Below are 23,487 nucleotides of genomic sequence, written 5' to 3' on the forward strand. Positions count from 1 at the left end.
AGTGTTCACACCGTTTCAATGAGACACCGGCACAACACTTATTTTGGAGTGTCCATGATTCCTAACTAAGCCTACCATTTGATGTCTTTATTATTATTATTATTTTTTTTGGGTGGGTAATTATTATTATTATTATTATTATCATTATTATTATTATTTACCAACAAAAAAATGATATCTCATTTTAACTTCAAGTACAAATGAATAATATACTAGAAACTTGTACAAAACCTTTTTGAACATAAGTTAATCCTACATTCCTGAGAGGTGCTCAAACCTCAAACACCCATTAATTATTAATTACCATCTAAAAAGTTTTTTTCTTTGATCAATATGCAGTTAAGCCTTGCATTCCAAGTAAAGAGTCGTATAAAAGGCTAACTTTTTTTTTTGTTTTTTTTTTTTTTTTTGATTGGCGAAAGTCAATTTTTAGTTGTTAGATTAGTCCCTATGGGAGTTAGCCACCCCACCCTTACAAAGCACCACGTGCTTGTCCCCTAATTCAACTCCCCTTAAAGAGTGTTGAACCCATGACCTCCCCCTTGGGACTAAACCCTTAGGATAGTCATGGTGGCCAACTAGGCTAGGCTTAGTTGGTTATGAAAGCCTAACCTTAGAGTCCTCCCTTCCCCACACATGATTTTAGCAAGTGGCAACCCCATCGGGCTATTTTGGCCACAACATGCTCCAGAGAGCAATCTTATTCTTCTTTTACTAATTGGATTTGGTTGTATTGAATTCAAAATTATTGACATTGATAATGGAGTCTTGTGTTTCTTTTTGTTGTTTTGTTGCTGAAAACCGATACAAATTAAGGAGGGGGGGGGGGGGGGGGGGGGGTTTCTTTTTAATTTTACTTGTAGAATTTTTTCCATTTTGAATATTTCTTTCTCTAAATTTAATTTTATGGTTGTATATGTAGAATATTGGTAGTGATTTTCTATTTGATTTTCCATTGTTTGATTTTTTATGGAAAATTTTTAAAATGCTCTGTAAAAATGCTTAAAGTCAATTACCTAACCTGCTGAGTCGAAATTGAATATTTCAACAGGCCCTTTTTGTGAACCGTGGTTTTACTGTGGTTGGAAAACAATTTAATCCATCATTGGTAGATATTTTTTTTCCTAAACTGCTCCACACCAACCTATGCATATCCCTACTTCAATCCATTGATTTGCAATTTTTTTCTCCATTGCTCAGTTATGTGATATTCCCCCTACTTAAAAAAATTAAAAAATTAAAAATTATTTAATTTAAATGAGCATATAGCTTTTGACATAATGGAATGGCAAAAAAATGGTTTATGTAACTGCCCTAACTGATCGGGGTTCGGTTTCAATTAATCATTTAGTCCATGGAAAAGTGCTAAAATTTAATTGTGTTGAATAGTGGATAAATTAATGTGAATAAAACGTTTGAATTGTGAGGTTGAGAAATCATAAATAAGATAATTCATGGGATACCAAAATATCACACCAGTGTTAGGAAAGTAGAATTCGGTTGCCTGGTCCTGGCAGGTAATCCTTAATACTCCAACATAGGAATACAATTACCATCTCCTCAGGGTATTTTAAGCCTACTGAAAGTTCTCTCGTACACCTGTTGCAGACCAAATACTTGTTTTAATGGATTCTTAACCAGAAAGTGCTTATGGAAAAACATCAAATGCCATACATGGACCTATGAATCACGCAAATTCCAATAAATGCATGCTTATGACTCACGGACGACCTAAAAATGAATCAAAAAGGAAAAAAGAAGCAGCATTGACAGTTGAAATGCCAACTTATTACACATTGGCACCATTGCCAACTGCTACATGGTGTAGTGTCACCATGCCACACATAGAGGGTTCATTCTTTAAGAGTTAAGGGATGTTCCTCAAATTGATGCCACCACAGGTATGTTATTTGAAGAGTAAGCCTTTGACACCACAGTTCTGACCTAAGCATTCTAGAGCATGATGTCTCCCTAGGTGGAATTAGGGGTGTCATAAAATACCAGTGGAACTGGTAATTGGATCCAATTCGGATCAAAACAATGGTTTGGACTGGTTTTTATTAGCTTTGGTTCTGGTTACAGTTTCAAAAATGGTAGAACTATTAAAATTAGTCCGGTTCCCCATTCTAAGGCTTTGGTTACGGTTCTGAACCGAACCAAACCATGATATATTTGTTTATTACTTTTTAACATTTTTGCATGTAAAAATAAGAATAACAGAAATTACTAGTTAGATTTGAACCCTAGTTCTCATTGTGAAAATGACAAGCTCCAACCAACTTAACTAAACTAATTATTATCAGTTTATTTACTCTTATAAAATACATATCATATTTATTGTTACATAAAAATTCTAGAACCGTAGAACCAAACCAGTTTTTATGGTCCGGTTCTAGTCCAGTAACATAGGTTTAACAGTTCAGTTACGGTTTCAATGTTTTTGGAAAAGCGGGGACCGGTTCGGTTCCTGGTTTATTCTAAACCCAAACTAATCCAATCCGTGAACACCCCTAGGTGGAATGCAAGGCCCATGGGACCCCAATGGTGCTAGGTAATGCCAGACACATGATCCCTTCAGAGGTTCAAAGCATGGTTACTGGTGGAGGAATATTCAGATGAATTGGTCTGTGGCTAGAGTAGGGAGCTAGTTCTGTTACCTATGTTCCATGGCCTCACCTAAAGTCCCAGAGCACACTTCAGCCTTTCCAGAAACAAAGGCACCACTGATGTTCCCATGATACATGCCGCCTTCAGCACGGTATATACCTGTATAGTGGCTTTCAAGGACACAGCCCAATTCTCTAGGCTGACAGGATGGAAGCATGAACCCATGTTTCTATTAGGCGTGAGTTCAATCCATTTTGTCCACTACTCCCTCAGGGACACTATCTAAAGGTTGAGGAACCCATTTTCATGGGCTAATCTTCCTTGTGCCCGTGCTTCTTAGACACTATCTGATAAAGAATCAATGTCCACTAACATGTCCTAAAAAACCCTTGCATTGTGCTCTAACCCAATAACTTATAGAAGTGAAAAGAAGACAATTCCACAAAGCCTTTGATTTCTTGTTGGTGCTGAAAGCTCTACTTAATTGTAACTATGATTCTTATGCTATGGAATGCAGTTATTGAATTTTAATCAGTGTCCTGTTGTATAATTGCATTATTTCATTATATTTGAATGAAAATATTCAAATATATGACATAATAAATATATAAATTTATATATTTTTGTGCGTGACCCTCGCGTGTTGTGTCCTATATTTTTTAAATTTTTGGGCGTCGGTGTGTCCATGCCTTGTGATTTATCCGTGTTAGTATTCCTTAGCCTATGGATCAGTGGATGGCCTTCTGGCTTCCCTACTGCTCTTTATCCCAGCTCTCACACTCCACTTTGCCTTTCTCTAATTTGGCCCAACTAATCAGGACTCCACTGCATGTATATCACCATAAAGAATACCACCAAAATGCAAAAGAACATAAATTTAAACTGAGTTATTGCGCTAAGAATTAAATAAATGAAAAGACCTGAGTAAGTTTCCGGAGTTCTCGGGCATCCATTTCACGGTATCCCTCTGCCAGATCCTCTTCTATAGCTTCCTTGATCACAGCAGCAGCTACCTCCTTTGTTATATCACGTATTCTGCATTTATAAAAAAGATCAAGACACGACTACAAAGCATTTCAACCAAAGCTATGCAAACTGCTAAGAAATTCCTAAGATTTGTACCTCGATGTTGAAGGAAATATAATTCCCTTATGAACCTCCTCCTCTGTCATATATGCAGCTAGGCTGTAGTTTTGAAATGAATATCGACGAAATAAAAAATATGCAAATTAGTGGGTTAAAGTATCTCTTTCCAAATTGAAATATTCTTATAAATTATGTCCATAATCATGCCCTAGTTATTATGCGCATATGCAATCAATTAACCAAGTGTAAATAGATTACTAAAAATATTGCAATATGAGAATAATTCCCAAAATACTCCAAATGGTTTCAAAATGAGAACATATGCCAATTATGATCTCAAACAGCCTTCTAAACTTTTTTTAACATATTACACTTTTTTATTTGGGATTTGCCACCTCTGCCCTTGCCAAAATCCATGTAGGTCATGGACAGTAACCTTGAAATTGGGTTCATTCAATTGGGGTCTAGTGAAGTTATTCCTAATGGTGACCCTTCGAGCCATAGTAGTGAGTTTGGGTAGATTGAGACGATAGGAATGGAGTCCATGTCAGATCATTTGGGATTTACCACCTCTGCCATTGCCAGAGAACATTGAGGTCAATGGATGGTGACCTCAACATTAGGGTGATTCAGGCGGACTCTAGTGAAGTTGTTGGTCATGGGGGTCATTTGAGCAGTAGTAGCGATTTGGGGAAGACTCAGACATTATGAATGGGAGTCATGGACATAACAAGGTCCATCTACCATCAGTTCTGCCAGACCATAGAAGTATCATAAGATTCACTTTATTTAGTATAACATATAATTATATAAATTTATATACATATAAAAATACACATATAGTGTTTAAAATGCAATAAATATCAACACAACTAAATGTATATACATACAAAATCACATATATCTATACAATTAGTTAAATCTTTTTTTATTTATTATTATTTTGTGAAAACGACGCCGTTTCATGTATTCTACAAACAAACTAGAATCTCCTGAATCGCAGTAAATCGTAGTGGATCGCAAATGAAATAGTAAGAATTACTCAATTTAAGATTCAAATACACGAATCGAATCGTTTTGCTTGAAAATCATATCGAAGCATATGAATCAAATCGTGAATCGTAAAATCCTAACCACCATGATTACACCCAAAAGAAAATTCAGATGCAGTTCAATCTTTTTGCATCTCGGTACACTGTCAACCTACCCGTCAAGCAGTTTGGTCGACAGGACCCTAAACATGCAAATATGCATACTTGTTTTTTGGTATTAATCCAAATCTCTTCTAACAAAATCAGAATTACAGTTTACCATCGTGTACGGGTTTGTTCATAATAATTTTTAGACCGAGATCTGAACTAATTGAGCGGAATAATTTCCACATCCTAAAACTGTTATGGCATTGATTTCAAGAATTTTATTTGGAAAAGTAGAATGAAGAAGTACCACTCAGCTGCTGCCTGTAACATGCCGTCAGAGATGATCCTAGAGCCAGATAGAAGGGTACCAAGTCCAACCCTGCATGATCAGGTATGTGGAAAATTGGAATATGGGGAAAAAGAGAAAAACATATTGAACCCATAGTTCTTGCAAAGAGTGAAAATTTGAAACTAACCCAGGAAAAAGGTACATGTTGTTTCCTTGGTTGCAGTGGCCAATATGACCGTTTCCTGTGGAATTTGAAGTTAGTCAACAAAACAATTATAGTTATATGATTATAATTTTACGAATTTGCATTTAGTAAGTTCCCTAATATCAATGCACCAGGCATTCCAAAATTCTTTAGATAGACATATATATATATATATATATCCACAGATCAGCAAAATGAAGCTAAACCTCACATTTTAAAGTAGAACGGTGAAGCAACTTCAAGGTCAAAAATTTATTATAGCAATGGAGCAAAAGAGTAGAAGGAAATCTAATTCTGAGGCCACCATTTGAAAAGATATCAGATGAATTGTTCAGCCTCCAAATTGCTTCCAGTGACTTTAAAAAGAATAGAAAAGAAAAGAAAAGAAAATATAGAAATAAAATAAAAAAGAACAACAAAAACAAATTGAACAAAATAATAAGCATGCATAGCTAACCATTTGCAAATATTCAAATGCTTTCATATTCAGATGCAATATCAGGGTAAATTCTTTTGGGTGAAGAGAAGGACAAAAATATACACAATAAATTAAAACCGAAGATCATGCTAGAAAATAAGGAAAAGTAAATCCGAATTGGGCTTCCCAAACTGTAAACAGAATCAACTACACTCAATGGAATGTAAGAATTCACCTGCCTGCCCATGGATATCAATGTTGTAGAGAGATGGGAAAAACAAGTTCACCTCCCAAACAGTGGTATTTGTCTCATTAATGTCATCAAAACAAATTAATAGGAAACAACAGTTGAAGCATAAGCAGCAAAATCATATTTCAACAGTCGTCAATTGTCCTATGCATAGCCTCTTCATATATCTGTTTCAACCCCAATATGGATGCAAAAGAAAATAGATAGAAGGATATGACAGTGCAGAGACACATTTAACAAATAAGTTACAACACGTACCGAGATCCACATCTCTAAATGGGCTTCCACTTGCAAATATAATATTCTCACCCAAAATGGAAAATGCTTCATCGGGGGTGCACTCAGCTGTCAAAAAGTAATTTAAGATAAGCAAGAATGGCCAATTTAGGTCAGAATTATGAACCAGTATAAATGAACATACCATTTTTTGTAGGGTTTGACATTGCGAAGATTGCTGGTCTAGTTGAAGTTGAACATTTAAGTGCCTCTAATACCTAAAAATATAAGTGGACAATTTCATTTTAGCAAGAACTACATCAAATAACATTGAACCAAAGTCTGAATTGAATTAATACATATGATTCCACCAATGACCTTTTTTATCATCTTGCAGGCATGTGGGTAGTCCAGAGCTCAGCAAGATGTAAAAGGTGTAATACTCAGATTCAAAAAATCAACCATACATTATCAATATTATTATTTTGGTTAAGAGAAAAATGAAGCAGCACAACAGTACTGTAGGGAAGCAGTACACATTGGATCATAGACCTAACTGCCATTCAGTGTTTATCTTGCTGGGTATTATACTTGGACATGCAAAAAATCGATAATTTATTATCAATATTATTATTTGGTTTAAGGGAAAAATTAAGCAGTACTTATCCTTCCTTGCTACCACATTCTCATAAACTCATAAATAAAGTGCATCTTCCCAAAGACATGCTTGGATAAAATATGTATGAAAATTTCAACGTTCTGTAACCTAATGGAAGTATGAATAAAGTAAGGTACAATTCTTATTACAATCAGGCAAACTGAAGCATCATTGAGAAATCACGACCTTGCAGAAGAGGTGAACAAATATTCGCGCGTGTCAGACTCATATGCTTGACTTTTTCATGTCATGTCTCCTATATGGATTGCAAGCTGATAAATCGCTTTAACATATTCCAAATGGGAAGTCCACGCAAAGATTAACTTTACAAAATTTCCAATAGTCAAGTTGGAACACCCTATTTGGTTGAGTTTTCAGAATCTATTTTTTCTTTTCCCAAAAAGTAGAAACTAGTTTGACTAAAATAAACACCAAAAAAATATTTTCAAATTTTCAAAAATTATTTTTGCCCCATAAATGAGAAAACCATTATAAAAATGATGAGCCTTTTTTATTTTTTCATTTTTTAAACCAAGCTCAAAACAAATTATATTGCTGGTATGAATAACAGTCATCAAACATTGGATCCCAGAGACACATGACTATATGAGTCAGTAGTTGTACCTTCTAAAAATGGAAGCTAGAGGATTTAAGTCAATGGTTTTTTTTGTGTTGTCCATGGCTTGAAAGATAAAATTATTAAGAGACATGGTACATGAACAAAACTACAAAGAAACCATTCCAAAACTAGGTTTAACACGCTATCAACACCTAGAAGAAATTAGCGAAAATTACTTGTCAGTGATGTTTTCAAACTTAATTACAAAATCATGGAAATGTATATGATTTTACATATTAATATTTATAAAGAATAACACTGGTTTGAAAATATTTTTTTACCCATACACTGACAAGTAATTTCCCCAAAAATTATAGCACAGCTGATCATAGAATTTCTTGAGTGATTTTAAATTAATACACGAAATATGTAATTACTGATTGGAAAAGTATCTCAATATTTCCTTCATAATGTTGTAACTATGCACTGGTATTAGTTTCCCAGGCCTTTGGTAAGGCCATTTACCATGAAGCAAAGGACCAACTAGATTGGTCAAATGTCAATGATTGATATTAACCAACATATTGCTCAACAATATACAACTGAGTTCGGGTATGCATGATGACCGCTGTAGCTTAATAATTAATAGAGAAAAAGATTCCTCCAAGAATTTTAACTATTAACTCATGGATGAATCTCATGTCTTTTTGTATAAGCAAGTTTATTTATATTACAATTAGAAAGTCATCTGATTTACTTCAACCATACCATACCTCTTTCGAGAACAGGCCGCCCACTGCTGACAAACCAAGAAGTACATCAGGCTTTACCTGCCGCACCTGATTAGCAAAGAATGGCAAAAATGTAATTAGTAATGTAACAAGAATAATGAATATTATATTGTCCATAATCCAAAATTCAGAAGTTGTAAGCGTTCCATCACCAAACAAAGGGGGAGAGGCATATTTTCCATTTATCTATGATTCTATAGTAACTCGTCAACTTTGTTGTAGTAAATAATAATAACGAAACTCAACAAGGTAAGTTCTCTAAAATGTAAATCACTCAGACAACAAGTGTGAGCAGACTCCCATTTTTTCTAAACAGGACCAAACAATTGACCTATAAAGTGCTTGAGATTGAATTCTTCTAATATTAACATGTTTAGTACAGACACAGCTCCCTTCTAGAAGAATCTAGAAGAATTTGTGCTAAGTAATGCAATCTCTTCATTAACATGTATTAAAGAACATCTATCACTTAAGTAGAAATCCAATCAAAATCAGTTGCATGAACTGATGGTCACATGCCAAAACAGAATCACAATAATACAGCACAAGAAAGTAAGAGTTTACCTATAATAGCATAAAACAACATTAGTATTAAAAATTAATTGGGATAATGCGTCAGATAATTTACTGACCACTTCCACAAGGCTTGCACCTTCCCTTAGTCCTTGACGACCAGCTTCTTTCACCTTCCTTGCAAATGGCAAGGCATCTGGATCAACATTTTCACGCTCCTCGGTGATCAAGCCCTGGTATAACACAAACAATGATTCATTCAGTTACAAATCTCTCGGGTGGACAGAAACCTCCTCTAACAGGGCAACATGATAAAACTATCCATGCAAAGACTATTTTCACTTCGAACCAAAGAACATCAAGAAAAGAATATATTGCTATCCTTAAAATATGAATATTTTGATGGACATGTAGCAAGATACTGATTTGGAGAAATTATTAACAAAAGCATAAATATAATGGATTATATCAATATATTAAGGTCTTGAAATACATTTATATCAATGGATATATTGCAAATATTGTGCGTACCCATGCAACCATAAACAGGAAAAAGACCTGCCGTGTAAGGTGGTACTAACTGCCTCGATATTAGTGCTGTGAGACAAAGTACTTAGAAAGTTTAACTAGAAGATTTGAAGAGTTCCCCAGACACGGACAAATTTTTGTAAAGCCCCTACGTGGCTTGTATTAATCACCACAAAAGAATTTAATTCGTGAGTGAAAAAAAACAAACTGAGTAGTTAACATACTGCTATCGAAATTGATGTAGAATGTGGTAGGGAAAGGAGAGAGAACACACAACTTTGGCCACAGACTATTCTCATGTTAATATACTCTCAAAACTGAATAATACAAAGTAAAGCCTAATATTTATAGGCCCTAACCATAATTAGGGCGTGTTTGGGAAGAGGGTTGGGTTAAAATAGTCCACTAAAAGACAAAATAGGTTAAAATAGCCTATAAGACAAAATGTCACATCCAACCCATAATCATTTCACTTTTTCTCTCACAACTATCAAATAAACCAAACCAAACCAAGCCTTAAGTCCCATCAAATGGGGTCGGCTACATGAATCCTTCTTCTCCACGCGGCCCTATCAAAGGCCATTTCATTAGTCAAATTAAGTAGATTCATATCTCTATTTATAACGCTAGTCAACGTTAATCTAGGCCTACCCCGTCCCCTAACACTTCCATCTACCGTTACAGCATCGCATCTCTTCACTACTGCCTCTGTTGGTCTCCGTTGAATATGACCAAACCATCTCAAACGATTCTCTCTCAACTTATCTTCTATCGGTGCTACTCCTACCCATTCCCGAATACACTCATTCCTAATCCTGTCCTGTCTAGTCTTACCACACATCCACTTTAGCATCCTCATCTCAGCCACACTCATCTTATCTACATGTTGTTTCTTGGTTGCCCAACACTCCGTCTCATACAACATAGCTGGTCTAATAGCCGTTCTATAAAACTTACCTTTTAGTCTAGTGGGTATTCGTTTATCGCACAATACCCCAGACGCACTTCTCCACTTACACCATCCCGCCTTAATCCTATGGGCCACATCTGCATCAATCTCTCCTGCTGTTGTGATAATCGACCCTAAATAACAAAAATGTTCACTCTTAGGCAATTCTTGGTCCTCAATCTTCACTTCTCCCCTGCTTTCATTGTTACTGTTACTAAATTTACACTCCATGTACTCTGTCTTAGTTCTGCTTATCCGAAATCCTTTAGATTCAAGAGTTTTTCTCCAAATCTCCAACTTTGTGTTAACTCCTTCTCTAGTCTCATCCACTAACACAATATCGTCTGCAAAAAGCATACACCATGGCACGTCATCCTGAATATTTATCGTCAACTCGTCCATAACTAAAGCAAAAAGATAAGGACTTAAGGTAGATCCTTGGTGTAACCCTACAGTGATAGGAAATTCATTTGTTTCTCCAACTGGCGATCTAATAGTGGTCACCACCCCTTCATACATGTCCCTAATCACGTCAATGTAGCCTTTTGTCACCTCTTTCTTCTCTAACGCGCACCATATTATATCTCGGGGCACTCTGTCATATACTTTCTCAAGGTCGATAAACACCACATGAATGTCTCTTTTCTTTTCTTTATACTTTTCTATTACTCTCCTCAAAAGATAGATCGCTTCCATTGTTGACCTACCAAGCATAAACCCAAATTGATTCTCTGACACCTCTGTTATGTCTCGCAATCGGCGTTCCATCACCCTCTCCCACACTTTCATTATATGACACATTAGCTTAATTCCTCTATAATTATTACAGTTCTGGACATCACCTTTATTCTTATAGATTGGCACTAAAATACTCTTCCTCCACTCATCTGGCATGTTCCTAGTCAACAAAATTTTGCTAAACAACCTAGTCAACCAAGCAACTCCCTTTTTACCCAAACACTTCCAAGCTTCAATAGGGATATCATCAGGTCCTAAAGCCTTATTTGATTTCATCTTCTTAAGTGCAATCTCCACTTCAAAGTTCCTAATCCGGCGATAGAACCTATAGTCTTGGTTTATCGTATTACTGATTATTTCTTCCCCTATTGTCGTACTACCATGTTCCTCATTTAACAGTTTCTCAAAATAATTCTTCCATCTTTCCTTAATCTCATCATCCTTCACCAATACCTTAGAATCCTCACTCTTGATGCACTTTACTTGATTAAAATCTCTTGTTTTCCTCTCTCGTATCTTAGCAAGTTTGTATACCCTCTTCTCTCCCTCCTTACTATCTAGTCTAGTGTATAGGTGTTAAAAAAATCAATGTATAAAAAGAAATAGAGAATTGTATTATTGATTGATTTTATTGATCTCAATTACAATGATTCATGAATCCTATATATAGAAGAGGGTGAGTGTGTAGTAGGTAAGGAGTAGGTGAAGTGGAGGTGGTAGTGGTGTAGTGGGTTAGGTTTAGTGGAGTAGGTGAGGTGGTAGTGGTGTAGTGGGTTAGGTTTAGTGGAGTAGGTTTAAGTGGGTGAAGTAGGTGGAGAGTATGTGGATTTTAACAGCCCCCCGCAAATTCAAGGGGGATAGGAACTAACCAACTTGAGTTTGGAGAGAGTAACAAAACAAGAAAATACATAAAAATAAAAGAGGATAGGAGACACTGTATGGTCGTGTCAGACCATTAGTGAAGACACTGGATGGTGGTGTCATAACGTTGTAGAGGACACTGTATGGGGGTGTCATAACGTTGTAGAGGACACTGTATGGTGGTGTCATAACGGTGTAGAGGACACTGGATGGCGGTGTCAGACCGATGTAGAAGACAGTTTATGGGGTCATGTCGGACCGTTGTAGCAGACAATGTTCTGACAGTTGTTGAGACAGTTTACGGAGTCTTGCTGGACCCTTGTAGAAACTAACCGAAATCAATGTCGGGACAGTTTACAGAGTCTTGTCGGACCCATGAAGGAGCTAACCGGAATCAATGTCGGGACAGTTTACAGAGTCTTGTCGGACCCCTAAAAAGTCGCACCATCAAAAAGTGTGCCCAATCTTTTAAAAGGCGTGCTATCAAAAGGCGTGCCCAATCCATAAAAAGGCGTGCCATCAAAAGGTGCGCCAGACACGCGGCGATGCACGTGATCGACAGAACGCGTGTCGGCCTCTTTGTCATGGTCTTTATAAACCGAAGCGGAGGCTGAGGCTTGGAAGCAGAGACAAAAAACTGCTAGAAAAATTCTGAAAAACTCTTCGTTTTCTGAGAGAGATTTCTGAGAGAGATACTCTGTAACACTCTGTTTTCTGAGAGATTTCTGAGAGAGACACTCTGTAACACTCTGTTGTCCAGAAAATGGCTTCGTCTTCCCGTGGTCTGCTCACTCTCTTTCCAGACCTTAACGAGTCAACAAAAGAGATAACTGGTGCGGGGGCCAGTGAACCTCAACCAAGCGCCCCAGGGTTTGCTCCGTTGAACTTTCCTATGCGGTCTGTGGAGCAAAAAATGGCAGTGCAAACTGACATTGAAGCCAATCAGTATACTTTGAAGTCCTGTGTGGAGACGATGACGGCAGTCACAAACTTGTCGCACCGGCTGCAGAGTAGGACAAATGAGGTACAGCATTTAAACGGCCAACTGGCTCTGCTCCAGCGCATGTATAAGGATGCGCGAGCAGAGATAAGTGTGCTGAAGGCGGAAAACAAGGAGCTGAAGCGGAAGGCTACCGTGATGTTCCGATTTGGAGGACCGCCATATGCTGCAGTGGAGGAGCAGGGAGGAGGCAACGTGCTTGGTGGTCTAGGAAATACGGAGGCAACACCGTCAAGGGCCGCCCAGGACGGAGGCAAGAAGAAAAGACCGGCGGCATAGTAGAGAAGAAAAATCCCACCTGTGAAGGTGGTTGTTTGTTTGTATTTTTTTTTTTTTTTTTTTTTTTTTTTGTATGTGGAAACATGGTGATCGGGGTGAGCCCCGACATGAATAAAATGAGTTTGGTGTGTAGATCTTCCTGCGTCTTTTTGTTTTTTTTTTTTTTGTGGAATATAAAAAATAATAATAAGATAATAGAAAAAAGGGTGATGCGCACTAAAGAGGTGTATAATAATGAAATATTGATGGAAAAAGAAAGATAGAAAAAAATAAAATAAAAGTAGGGATAGGAAAAATATATTATAATAAAAAATATATATATATATATCTGAAGTCAAAGAAATAGAAAAAAATAAAGGGTTTGAAAGTGGAAAATAAAGAAAAGAAAAGAAAAGAAATGGGGATCATGTGGTGGAAGAAAAGAGAGTGGTTGTAAAGTGTGTGCACTACCGTGGCATTTATGGCTTCATCTTACATTGTAGGTGGGTGTATGTTGATAGTTTCATAAAATATGAGAGAGTGGGTAGTAAAGACGTCTTGGGCAGATCAAAAACTTTGAGAAAACAAAAAAAAAAAAGTTAAAAAGAGGAGGAGAGAATGGGGACAGCCCACGTGGGTATAATAATAAAATGAATGAGTGGAGAGAGGGTTTTAAAAATAAAATAAAAAAAGGTACGCCGTGGCTTGTCACTCCTCTGCAAAGCTGGATCAAAAAAAAAGAAAAAAAAAGAAAATGCATATGTTCAAGAAAACCTTTTTTGTGTTTTATTTTTTATTCAGTGGACAATCACCGTCCTTGTAGAAGGACATTCCTCCAATATTTTGAAGTGCGCAAGCATAGGATCCCATTTAGGGCGAAACTTAGCATACCAGAAGAAATCTCTAACCAGCTTCGGAGTTGCATCCTCAAAGACAGTTGTGCTACGGTACACTACAGGTCCCGTCTCGGGCTCATGGCGCCAAGCTTGGTATGCCATGTTTGAGGTGGAGCGTTCCATCAGATTTTGCCACCCCATTTCCCTATCCTTGCTTTCAAGCAGATTCAATAAGTGTTCAACATCTTTCTCAGTGACAACATCCTCTATCAGTGATGTTGCAGTGCTGGGCTCGATATCGCCGCCACTACCATCCACCGACACAATCGCCGGCGAGTCGGAACCCGAAGCCGCGACCGCCGACTCCTTTCCTTTCCCTCTAAACCTAGACCAAAGAGTCCGACCAACAGAGAAAGCCGAGAGCGCCGTGAAGGGAAACCAGAGGCGCCGAGCTCCGAACCCCGGCGGCGAAGTCCAGGCGAACCGGAGCTTGGACCGGAGCCCTAAATAAACCAGTCCGGTCCACCTTGGCATTGCGGAGAGTTGGAAGATGCAGGAAAGTGAAGGTATGTGTAGAAAATTTCAGTGGACTAGGTTGAGGTCCGGCGGGCAGCTAAGGTGAGGTTGTCGCCCGCCGGGGAAGTGAAAATACTAGGTTCTAAACTTGCTCTGATACCATGTTAAAAAAATCAATGTATAAAAAGAAATAGAGAATTGTATTATTGATTGATTTTATTGATCTCAATTACAATGATTCATGAATCCTATATATAGAAGAGGGTGAGTGTGTAGTAGGTAAGGAGTAGGTGAAGTGGAGGTAGTAGTGGTATAGTGGGTTAGGTTTAGTGGAGTAGGTGAGGTGGTAGTGGTGTAGTGGGTTAGGTTTAGTGGAGTAGGTTTAAGTGGGTGAAGTAGGTGGAGAGTATGTGGATTTTAACAATAGGTCATCATAAACTTTCAACTTAGTCTCTCTCACTACTTTCTTGACCTCCTTATTAGCCAATCTATAGCTCTTAAGGTTTTCCTCAGTTCTATCCTTATGCCACTTTTTAAAGCACTCTTTTTTTGCCTTAACTACCGCTTGGACCTCTTCCCTCCACCACCAAGTTTCCCTAGAACTGGGTCCCGTTCCTTTCGACTCTCCAAGCACTTCCCTTGAGATTCTCCTCATATAATTGGTCATCGAATTCCACATAGTGTTAGCATCACCTTCTAAGCCCCAAGTACCTTCCTTATCCATTCGATTCTTAAATATTTCTAGTTTATCCTCTTTTACGTCCCACCATCTCGTCCTACGACGCCCACCATCCTTCCTAGCTTGGTATTACCCTCTAAAACATAAATCTAGTACCAAAATCCTATGTTGAGAGACCAGACTCTCTCCAGGAATCACCTTATAATCATTGCATTTTAGGCAGTCCACTTTTCTCACTAAGAAATAATCTATTTGGCTCTTAACTAATCCACTCTTAAAGGTTATCAAATGCTCCTCCCTTTTCTTATACATAGTATTAGCCACCACCAGATCAGAAGCCAACGCAAAATCTAAGATTCTCTCTCCAGCCTCATTTCTGTCACCAAAACCGTATCCACCATGCACCCTTTCATAACCTACTTTATCTATGCCCACATGGCCATTAAAATCTCCACCTATAACCAGGTTCTCTCCTACGAGTATCTCCTGTAAGATCTCATCCATTTGCTCCCAAAAATCCCTCTTAGTCTGATCATCTAACCCTACTTGAGGGGCGTAAGCGCTAATAATGTTCACTATATTCCCTCCAATAACTAATTTAACTAATATAATCCTATCTCCTTTCCTAGTGACCACCACCACACTTTCCACAAGACCCTTGGCAATTATGATTCCTATAATAAATTTTAAAACCAGTATAAATTTTACCACTATAATAAATTTTAAAACCAGTATCCTCAATTTCCCTAGCTTTCTCTCCCATCCACTTAGTTTCTTGTATGCAAGCTATACTAACTCTCCTCCTAATCATAACATCTACCAATTCCATCGTCCTACCAGTTAAGGTTCCTATGTTCCAAGTGGCTATCCTAAACCTATAGTCTTGGACTAGCTTCTTTACCCGCGCTCGTCCAGAAAAACGCGGAAACCTTTGCCCATTTTTCACCGCACCCAGGCGTCGATGCGGCGCCCCTTGCTCACTTTTCGAAACACCCGGAGGCAGGCGCAACGCGTCACTTGAGGGGAACGACCTAGCATTTAAACGATTCAAAGTAGGATTCATTTTCATAAGGGATCCGAGCGGTTTTTTTACGTGTTGGCTGTCGGCTACCTAACACACAACCCTCCTCCTTAACCCGGGCTTGGGACCGGCGGAGTTGTTAACAACCCCGGCGGAGTTCTCACAACTATCAAATCAACTACAAAAAAAAAAAAAAAAAAAAAAAAAAAAAAGCCAACCAACTTTCCCAACACAACTATTTTAGTTAGGCTAAAATAGCCAAAAAGCCAAATAGCCAACTTCCCAAACAAGGCCTTAAATTAGGAAATTAGTTCCTACCGCCATTTGGAAACGTAATCAAACATTCTAAGCAAATATTAATTTAAATCCTAGCTAAATAATAATGGTAGTAATGACAACAGCACCAGTAGCAGCAGCAGCAATAATAATAATAACCTTTTTGTGGTTACAAAGACAAAAGTAATACTTATAGGCTGTTGGCCCAAACTGGCCTGACAAACAGTGAACTACAGCTTTAGGAAAATGTTACCACTTGATGAAATAACTCACCTCAGCATCAACTAACCAGAATTGACTCCGAGCACTCTCAAAAGCATATTCATTATTTCCTAACATCCTTGCCATTGTTTTCCTAGCAGCATTGAGAACCCCTATTCCTGCACTGCAGTAGCACAAAATTTAGCAGGCTAGTCTCTCTACCATGAACTGAAACTGGAAGTGCTATAATGCCAATTCATGTGCTAGTGATCCAATTCAGATGTACAAGAAGGGTGATACTATGTGTGATTAAAAACAGAGGGGTAGGAGAAAAATAAGGAAGTGGGAGAGAGAATATAGAGACAGAGTATTAGATTGGTGTAAAAATTATTGACAATCCCAAAGGGACAAAGGCCCCTTCAGCTTAATATATAGTTTTGCAACATGTAGTAATAGATTTTATTATTAGTCAACCAATTGCCCCAAAACCTTGAGTTGATAAGGAATCGGAAAAATTATATTCATCAAGCTATCACACTATCCATTGCATGCAAACCAAATGAGTGAGAAGCGTAAACATGCAAAGTGCAAACAAAGAGAACACATGGACAAACATAGTGGAGAGATGATTGGATACAAACGGAGAGATTTAAACACAAGACCTCCTTGAATAAACATCTAATACCATGATAGACAACCAACCCACAAAAGCTTAGCCGACCAGGGAATGGATCAAAAAGTAAATATCAAATTCACGCAGGTACAATACAAAATGTCTCTCTACAATACAAATATCATATATTTGGCTTAGTTTGGTTTGGCTACTAAAAGGTAGAACAGAAAAGCATAGCAAAGAAATTTAGTCCACAAGCAAGTCAGAACCTTATCCCAAACCAAACCAAACCAAGCTTTAAGTCTCATCAAATGTAGTCGGCTACAAGAATCATTTTTCTCCACTCAACTCTATCTAAAAGCCATTTCGTTAAGTCAAATTAAGGAGACTCATATCTCTATTTATTACACTAGCCCACGTCAATCTAGGTCTGGCCCTTCTCCTAATACTTCCATCTACCGTCATTGTATCGCATCTCTTTACTACTATCTCTGTTGGTCTCCGTTGTATATGACCAAACTATCTCAATCTATTCTTTCTCAACTTATCTTCTATCGGTACTACTCATATCCATTCTCGAATATACTCATTCCTAACTCTTTTCTAGTCTTACCACACATCCATCTTATCATCCTCATCTCAGTAACACTCATCTTATCTACATATTATTTCTTAGTTGCCCAACATTCTGTCCCATATAACATCACTAGTCTAATAGCCATTTTATAGAACTTTCCTTTTAGTCTAGTAGGTACTCATTTATCGCACAGTACCCCAGATGCACTCTTCCACTTAAACCAACCCCGCATTAATTCTCTGGACCATATCCACTCCAATCTTCCCAGTCGTTGAGATAATCGATCCAAATAACGAAAATATTCACTCTTTGGTAGTTCTTGGTTCTCAATCTTCACTTTTCGTCTGCTTTCATTGCTACTGTTACTAAAATTACATTCCATGTATTCTGTCTTAGTTCTGCTTATCCTAAATCCTTTGGATTCAATTGTTTCTCTCCAAGTCTCCAACTTAGGCCCCGTTTGTTTTCAGAGGTAGAATGGAGGGGATTCATAATGAGGGGATTGTTAGTGAGGGGATTAAGTAAAATTGTGTTTGTTTTGATAATAGTTGTTAGTGTAGGAATTGTTAAATTATTTTTATATAAAATAATAAAACAAATAAAAAAAAATTAAACATTAATATTTAAAAAAAAATTCCCAATATATAAAAAATAAAAAAAAATTTAATCCCCTCACTATTTTTCTAATACCATCTCCACCTCCTCCGTCTCAATCCCCTTCCAACCTCCATCTATATCACCTCTTCCATCCTAATCTCCTTCCCAACTCTACAAACAAACAAAACACTAAATAACCCCACCTCCATCCTAATCCCCTCCCATCTATTTAACCCCAAAACAAACGGGGCCTTAGAGTTAACTCCTTCTCTAATCTCATCCACTAACACGATATCATCTGCAAAAAACATACACTATAGCACATCATCCTAGATATTTCTCGTCAACTCATCTATAACTAAAGCAAAAAGATAAGAACTTAATGTTGATCCTTAGTGTAACCCTATAGTAATTGGAAATCCACTTGTCTCTGCAACAAGCAATCTAATAGTGTCACCACACCTTCATACACATCTCTAATCACATCAACGTAACCTTTTGTCACCCCTTTCTTCTCTAGCACCCACCAGATTATATCCCAAGGCACTCTATCATATACTTTCTCAAGATCGATAAGAACCGTATGAATGTCTCTTTTCTTTTCACTATACTTGTCTATAACTCTCCTCAAAATATAGATCGCTTCCATTGTTGACCTACCAGGCATAAACCCAAATTGATTCTCTGACACCTCTGTTATATCTCGCAATCGACGTTCCATCACTCTCTCCCACACTTTCATTATATGACACATTAGCTTGAAATTATAAGTAATTAGAACTCAACTTAGCTACTTCTACCAATATGGCATCAGCACCATGAAGATTCTACTTTTAAGGTCCAATAGCCAAATAAAACATAGGACTTCATTTCTTTTCATGCTCCAACAAATTTCCATTTTTTTCCCCCTGGTTGGCCTTCTCCATGTATTTTATAATGTAGCGATGCCTAATTTTTCTTGGTTCAAAACAAAATGCAACTAGCAAACCTTCCAGCCCCAGCAACAACAATCTTCTGCTTTGGGAAGTCAATCATTGGCTTTCCTTGTGCTCTTACAGCTCCTAAAAGACCAGCAATTGCAACTCCTGCTGTTCCCTGCAATATAAATGGACACTACTACTAGTCAGCATGAATAATTGTAAGCCTAAATGTCAAACTAATACTATAATGTATCCGTAAATACCAAAAGTAAATGAATGATGTTTTAACACAAAAACTTCAAATAGTCGGATAATTTTCTTTGAAGTCTGCAAAAATATTAAAAAATGCACAACAGTTACTAGTGTGAAACCTAGAGGTACAACCCATAGTTTAGAGAACAGATAAAACACCAAAAATCAAATATCTCTTAACTAAGCTGATGAGGTAAGCAAGAAAAAAGAAAAGGGATAATTGAAAGTAAAGTTTACCATATTGGTTTTCATGCCTGATTCATAAACTGTTTTTTATCCAATAACAATAAACAACAATTATACAATTGAGAGTCAGAACAATACAGTATTTATGTGTCTGTATGTTAAGCTTCACAGCATTTCAGCCAATTTTTACAATTGTGAAACCCATGGTTTTGAAAAAAGGCCATTACAGATTGTATTGGTCGTTACTTAATAGGATTTTAGGGGTCCATTTAGGCTGATCATTTGTTTTGGTTTAATTGGTAAATCAATATCGAGGAAACAAGGAACTTTGTAACAGAGCGTGCCATTAACTAATGCATAGAAGCGCACTAATTAATTTAAAATGGCATGTCAGCTCCTCATGGTTACTGAAATACTAGAGAGTAGTATCAATTCATAAGTTAAATCAGTCGGCCACGGCTGCAATTGCTGTGAAAAAGTGTGCAATCGGTTGGCAACGGTTGCAAGAATATATGAATTGCCTAAACCAAACCGACTGCAGGTCAAAATTAAAGATATTTATGAACAAATGACTTCATTTTATTGGCCACCAGAGATTATACTTATCAACTCATAACAAATTAAAACCTTACACATAGTTTTATGAATTGATGAATTTATCTCTACAAAGAGTTACATGGTACATCAAAGAATCTTTATTGACTCTGTCTCTAGACTTGTTCAGTACATTTACACATTACACTGAGAGTCAATCTTTATTGACTGTCTCTAGACTTTCCAATACATGAAGTCCTAACCTCTCCTCCATTACAGACTCATCTATCCATCTCTCTCTCTTCCCATTAAACCCCTCCCTCATGTTCTTTCTAACCCTTTCGTCGATCTCCCCTGCTAGAAACCCCTTCCTCCCCTTCAATTCCCCTCCCTCAAAAATCCCGATGGTGTGCCAATGCAAATGATTCCAGAAAAGCATTGGTGGAAAAGCAATAAGCATTGTTGTTTGATGGTGGTGGCGACACTCTAAGAAGCACAAACATGGACATGTGACAAGCAAAATTTCAAAATATGTAGGGACACAACATGTGAGGGGTACGTGCAAAATATATAATTTTATATATTTATTAGGGGTGGCAATGTCAACCCAAACCCATTAACCCGCCCAAATCTGCCTATTGTTTCGCTGGTTTGGACTTATATAATTTTTGTGCGAGTCAGAAATGGGTAATCTATTTGGGCTTCTTATTTTTCACGGGTTTACATGTGCGGGTTTACTTGGGTAACAATCGGGTATTGTCAGGTCCTGACTATGAAGACTTGTTGAGCCGCTTATGAAGTCTTGTTGGGTTCAACTAGAATGCTTAATGCACAGGTCTTCAACTAGAATGCTTAATGCACAGGTCTTGAACCTGCACCAAATGCAATAATGCTGTGAGAAGATAACAATTGATCTGGAACATTTAATGTTATAATATTTGCATAAAAAAATATTTATATCAATGTTGTTTTGCCAAAAAAATATTAATAATAATTAAGCCACAACCTAATATCATTTAACAATCGTTAATTACATAAAAAAACAAAAAACTTGCTTTGATTGATATTTAATAGGGCATGATTCTTAACACCCCCCTGTTGGCTTTTTTGACTTTCGAAGGTTATTGTTGTAATTGTGAGCGTGCCAACAAGGATCAATCAGTCCTTACAGAATATTAATTGCCAACCAATTATCAGACGATTGTGCTTTAGTTCTTTCAGCCTCAATGAAGAGGACTTTTACAGGTGACTTTGTTTAGGAGAATTAAGTAAACAATGATTAAATGAAGAACAATTGTAGCATTTCATTAAGTAAAATGAAAGACTTACAAAGATCCAAATCAGCCTCGTAGAGGTTTACAGCAACAAATTACTTGAAACTACTCCTATGAACGAAATGCAGTGCAAGAATTTGAAGTACAGAAATGTAAAGAACAAGAAGTGTAAAAACTGTAAGGAAAAATAAAGTAGATAAAACTGGTTTTTGGATCTAAGTCTGGGGGTCTTTCTGGGGCCTTCTCTGCTATTTATACTTCTCAATGACAACCGTCGAAATACATTTCTAACCGTCGAATCATCCCTCCATGATCGCCGATCATGCTGCCTTACAGTTAGCTCTACTATGCCATATTTGCAATTAGGCTACCCTCATGATTTTTGAATTTAAATATGAGTAACCGTTGAAGCCACGTCATTTTGCATCTCTTTGCTAATCCAGTGCTATGCAGATCCACAATAACCAATACTAACTGCCACGTGTGTGATTACGATTGAAGATTTGAATTATCTTCCCGTATTGCCCTCATCCTGCCATGTGTCGAACTGTGATTGGCTTATACAAAATATGTAACCAACATTACCCCCGCACTAATATACCCAATACTTGGTGATATTAGTGGATCAAGGTATTTTACCCACGTCTTAGAACGTGCATGGGCTTTGCATTTTTCAGAAATGCAATTGTCATTCATCAATGAAACATTTGCATTAAATTCTCTTCTAATCCTTGACCATCCCCACTATCTCAGTATTCGAAAAGACTGATACATCTTTTATGGCCAAGCCAATCTTCTCTTACATTGATCAAGCATACGAAGAGTTATTTAATGATGTTGTTCGTCCTCGAAAGAACCTTCATGCATTGATTAGCCACCTTTATCCACCTCCATTTATACAAGTTATGGAAGCTTTCACAAATCACCGGCCTTCGAACCAAGAACCTACTGCTTATGATTATTTGGAACACAAATTTGCAATTATGGATATTGAAAGCTCTTCTTCTGCAACAAAGCCTTCCGCATGGGATGAAGCTCCTGCTTCTTTTTCTTCTACGACCTCTGGTTGGGGAACTTGGCCTACCCCTACTCAACCTCAAACGAGGGAACGCATTCATCACCGATTCCCAGAATTCGATGACTCTCTTGAAATCCCTCCTTCCAAACGCAGTTCTGTAGTATATCCATATGTTCCTATTGACCACATACGCAGTCTTGAGGACAATCTGCTTTCATCATGGTATACTTCTACCTTGCCATCTCAAATGGTTCAAAGTGTCCAACGTCCTGGTGAGGGATCAATCCTACGTTTTTAGCCCAAAAAGCAAAACTTTATACCTCCGATTGGCTAGAATGTGTAGCCAGACCTATATTCCTAGATTCGATCAGGGAACCTCCGACTACTCCTCCTTTGCCTTCCCTCCTTATCAGCAGTTTAGAGCTCAGACCTTACTTGCTACTTTCTCTCATTTAACTTTTGAAGTCCTTCGAGATGACATTCCCTACAGAAACTTTCTATGAGCTTGTGACATTATGTCTAAGTCATCTTCTCAACCCCGTGGCCCAAATAGAACTTTATACATTTTTAGACTGACTTCCTCTCCTGCTCAACTGGCACTTCCAAGTTTCCATTACCAGTGAAGTTCTGGATGAAGCCTTCTTTGCTCGAATTCAAGTTCAATATAAGGCAGAGAACCTCCTTGATGAATATGAGGCCTTCAAGAACCAGGATTCTGAGCATGGGGAGGACGTTGCAATGAACGAAGTGCATGAAGAAGAGGAGATGGACGCTACAGATAAAGCCCTAAAACAAATAGAATTTGAAATGAAGGCCCAACAGCTCTCTTCTCAATTAAGGGCTTATCAATTAGATAAACCAAACCTGAACAAAATAGAGGATAGAGTAGGAAAAGAGTATTCATTCATTGAATTTTGTTGGA

At 37.5% G+C, this 23,487-nt stretch overlaps 2 protein-coding genes across 2 annotated transcripts in view; both read right to left on the bottom strand.

The window, feature by feature from the left end:
* Positions 1–23,487, bottom strand: part of LOC114311305 (NAD-dependent malic enzyme, mitochondrial) — a 95,221-nt gene that overhangs the window by 1,389 nt on the left and 70,345 nt on the right. Inside the window, exons 9-18 of the mRNA XM_028257428.2 lie at positions 19,370–19,476; positions 16,667–16,778; positions 8,851–8,964; positions 8,201–8,266; positions 6,416–6,488; positions 6,253–6,339; positions 5,309–5,363; positions 5,140–5,211; positions 3,730–3,792; positions 3,528–3,642 (exon numbers count right to left, since the gene is read on the bottom strand). Of these exons, the coding sequence (XP_028113229.2) occupies positions 3,528–3,642; positions 3,730–3,792; positions 5,140–5,211; positions 5,309–5,363; positions 6,253–6,339; positions 6,416–6,488; positions 8,201–8,266; positions 8,851–8,964; positions 16,667–16,778; positions 19,370–19,476 (864 nt within the window). The remainder of the gene's footprint in view (positions 1–3,527; positions 3,643–3,729; positions 3,793–5,139; positions 5,212–5,308; positions 5,364–6,252; positions 6,340–6,415; positions 6,489–8,200; positions 8,267–8,850; positions 8,965–16,666; positions 16,779–19,369; positions 19,477–23,487) is intronic.
* LOC145790740 (uncharacterized) lies at positions 13,733–14,500 on the bottom strand. Its single transcript, XM_082869340.1, has one exon. The coding sequence runs from the start codon at positions 14,433–14,435 to the stop codon at positions 13,863–13,865; it is 573 nt and encodes a 190-aa protein (XP_082725466.1). The 5' UTR covers positions 14,436–14,500; the 3' UTR covers positions 13,733–13,862.

This window comes from Camellia sinensis, chromosome 5, assembly GCF_055761805.1.
Source record: "Camellia sinensis isolate YWXY chromosome 5, ASM5576180v1, whole genome shotgun sequence".
NCBI classification, from domain to species: domain Eukaryota; kingdom Viridiplantae; phylum Streptophyta; class Magnoliopsida; order Ericales; family Theaceae; genus Camellia; species Camellia sinensis.

Excerpts from the sequence above, each read along its gene's own strand:
- LOC145790740 (XM_082869340.1), bottom strand. The coding sequence starts at position 14,435 with ATGCCAAGGTGGACCGGACTGGTTTATTTAGGGCTCCGGTCCAAGCTC.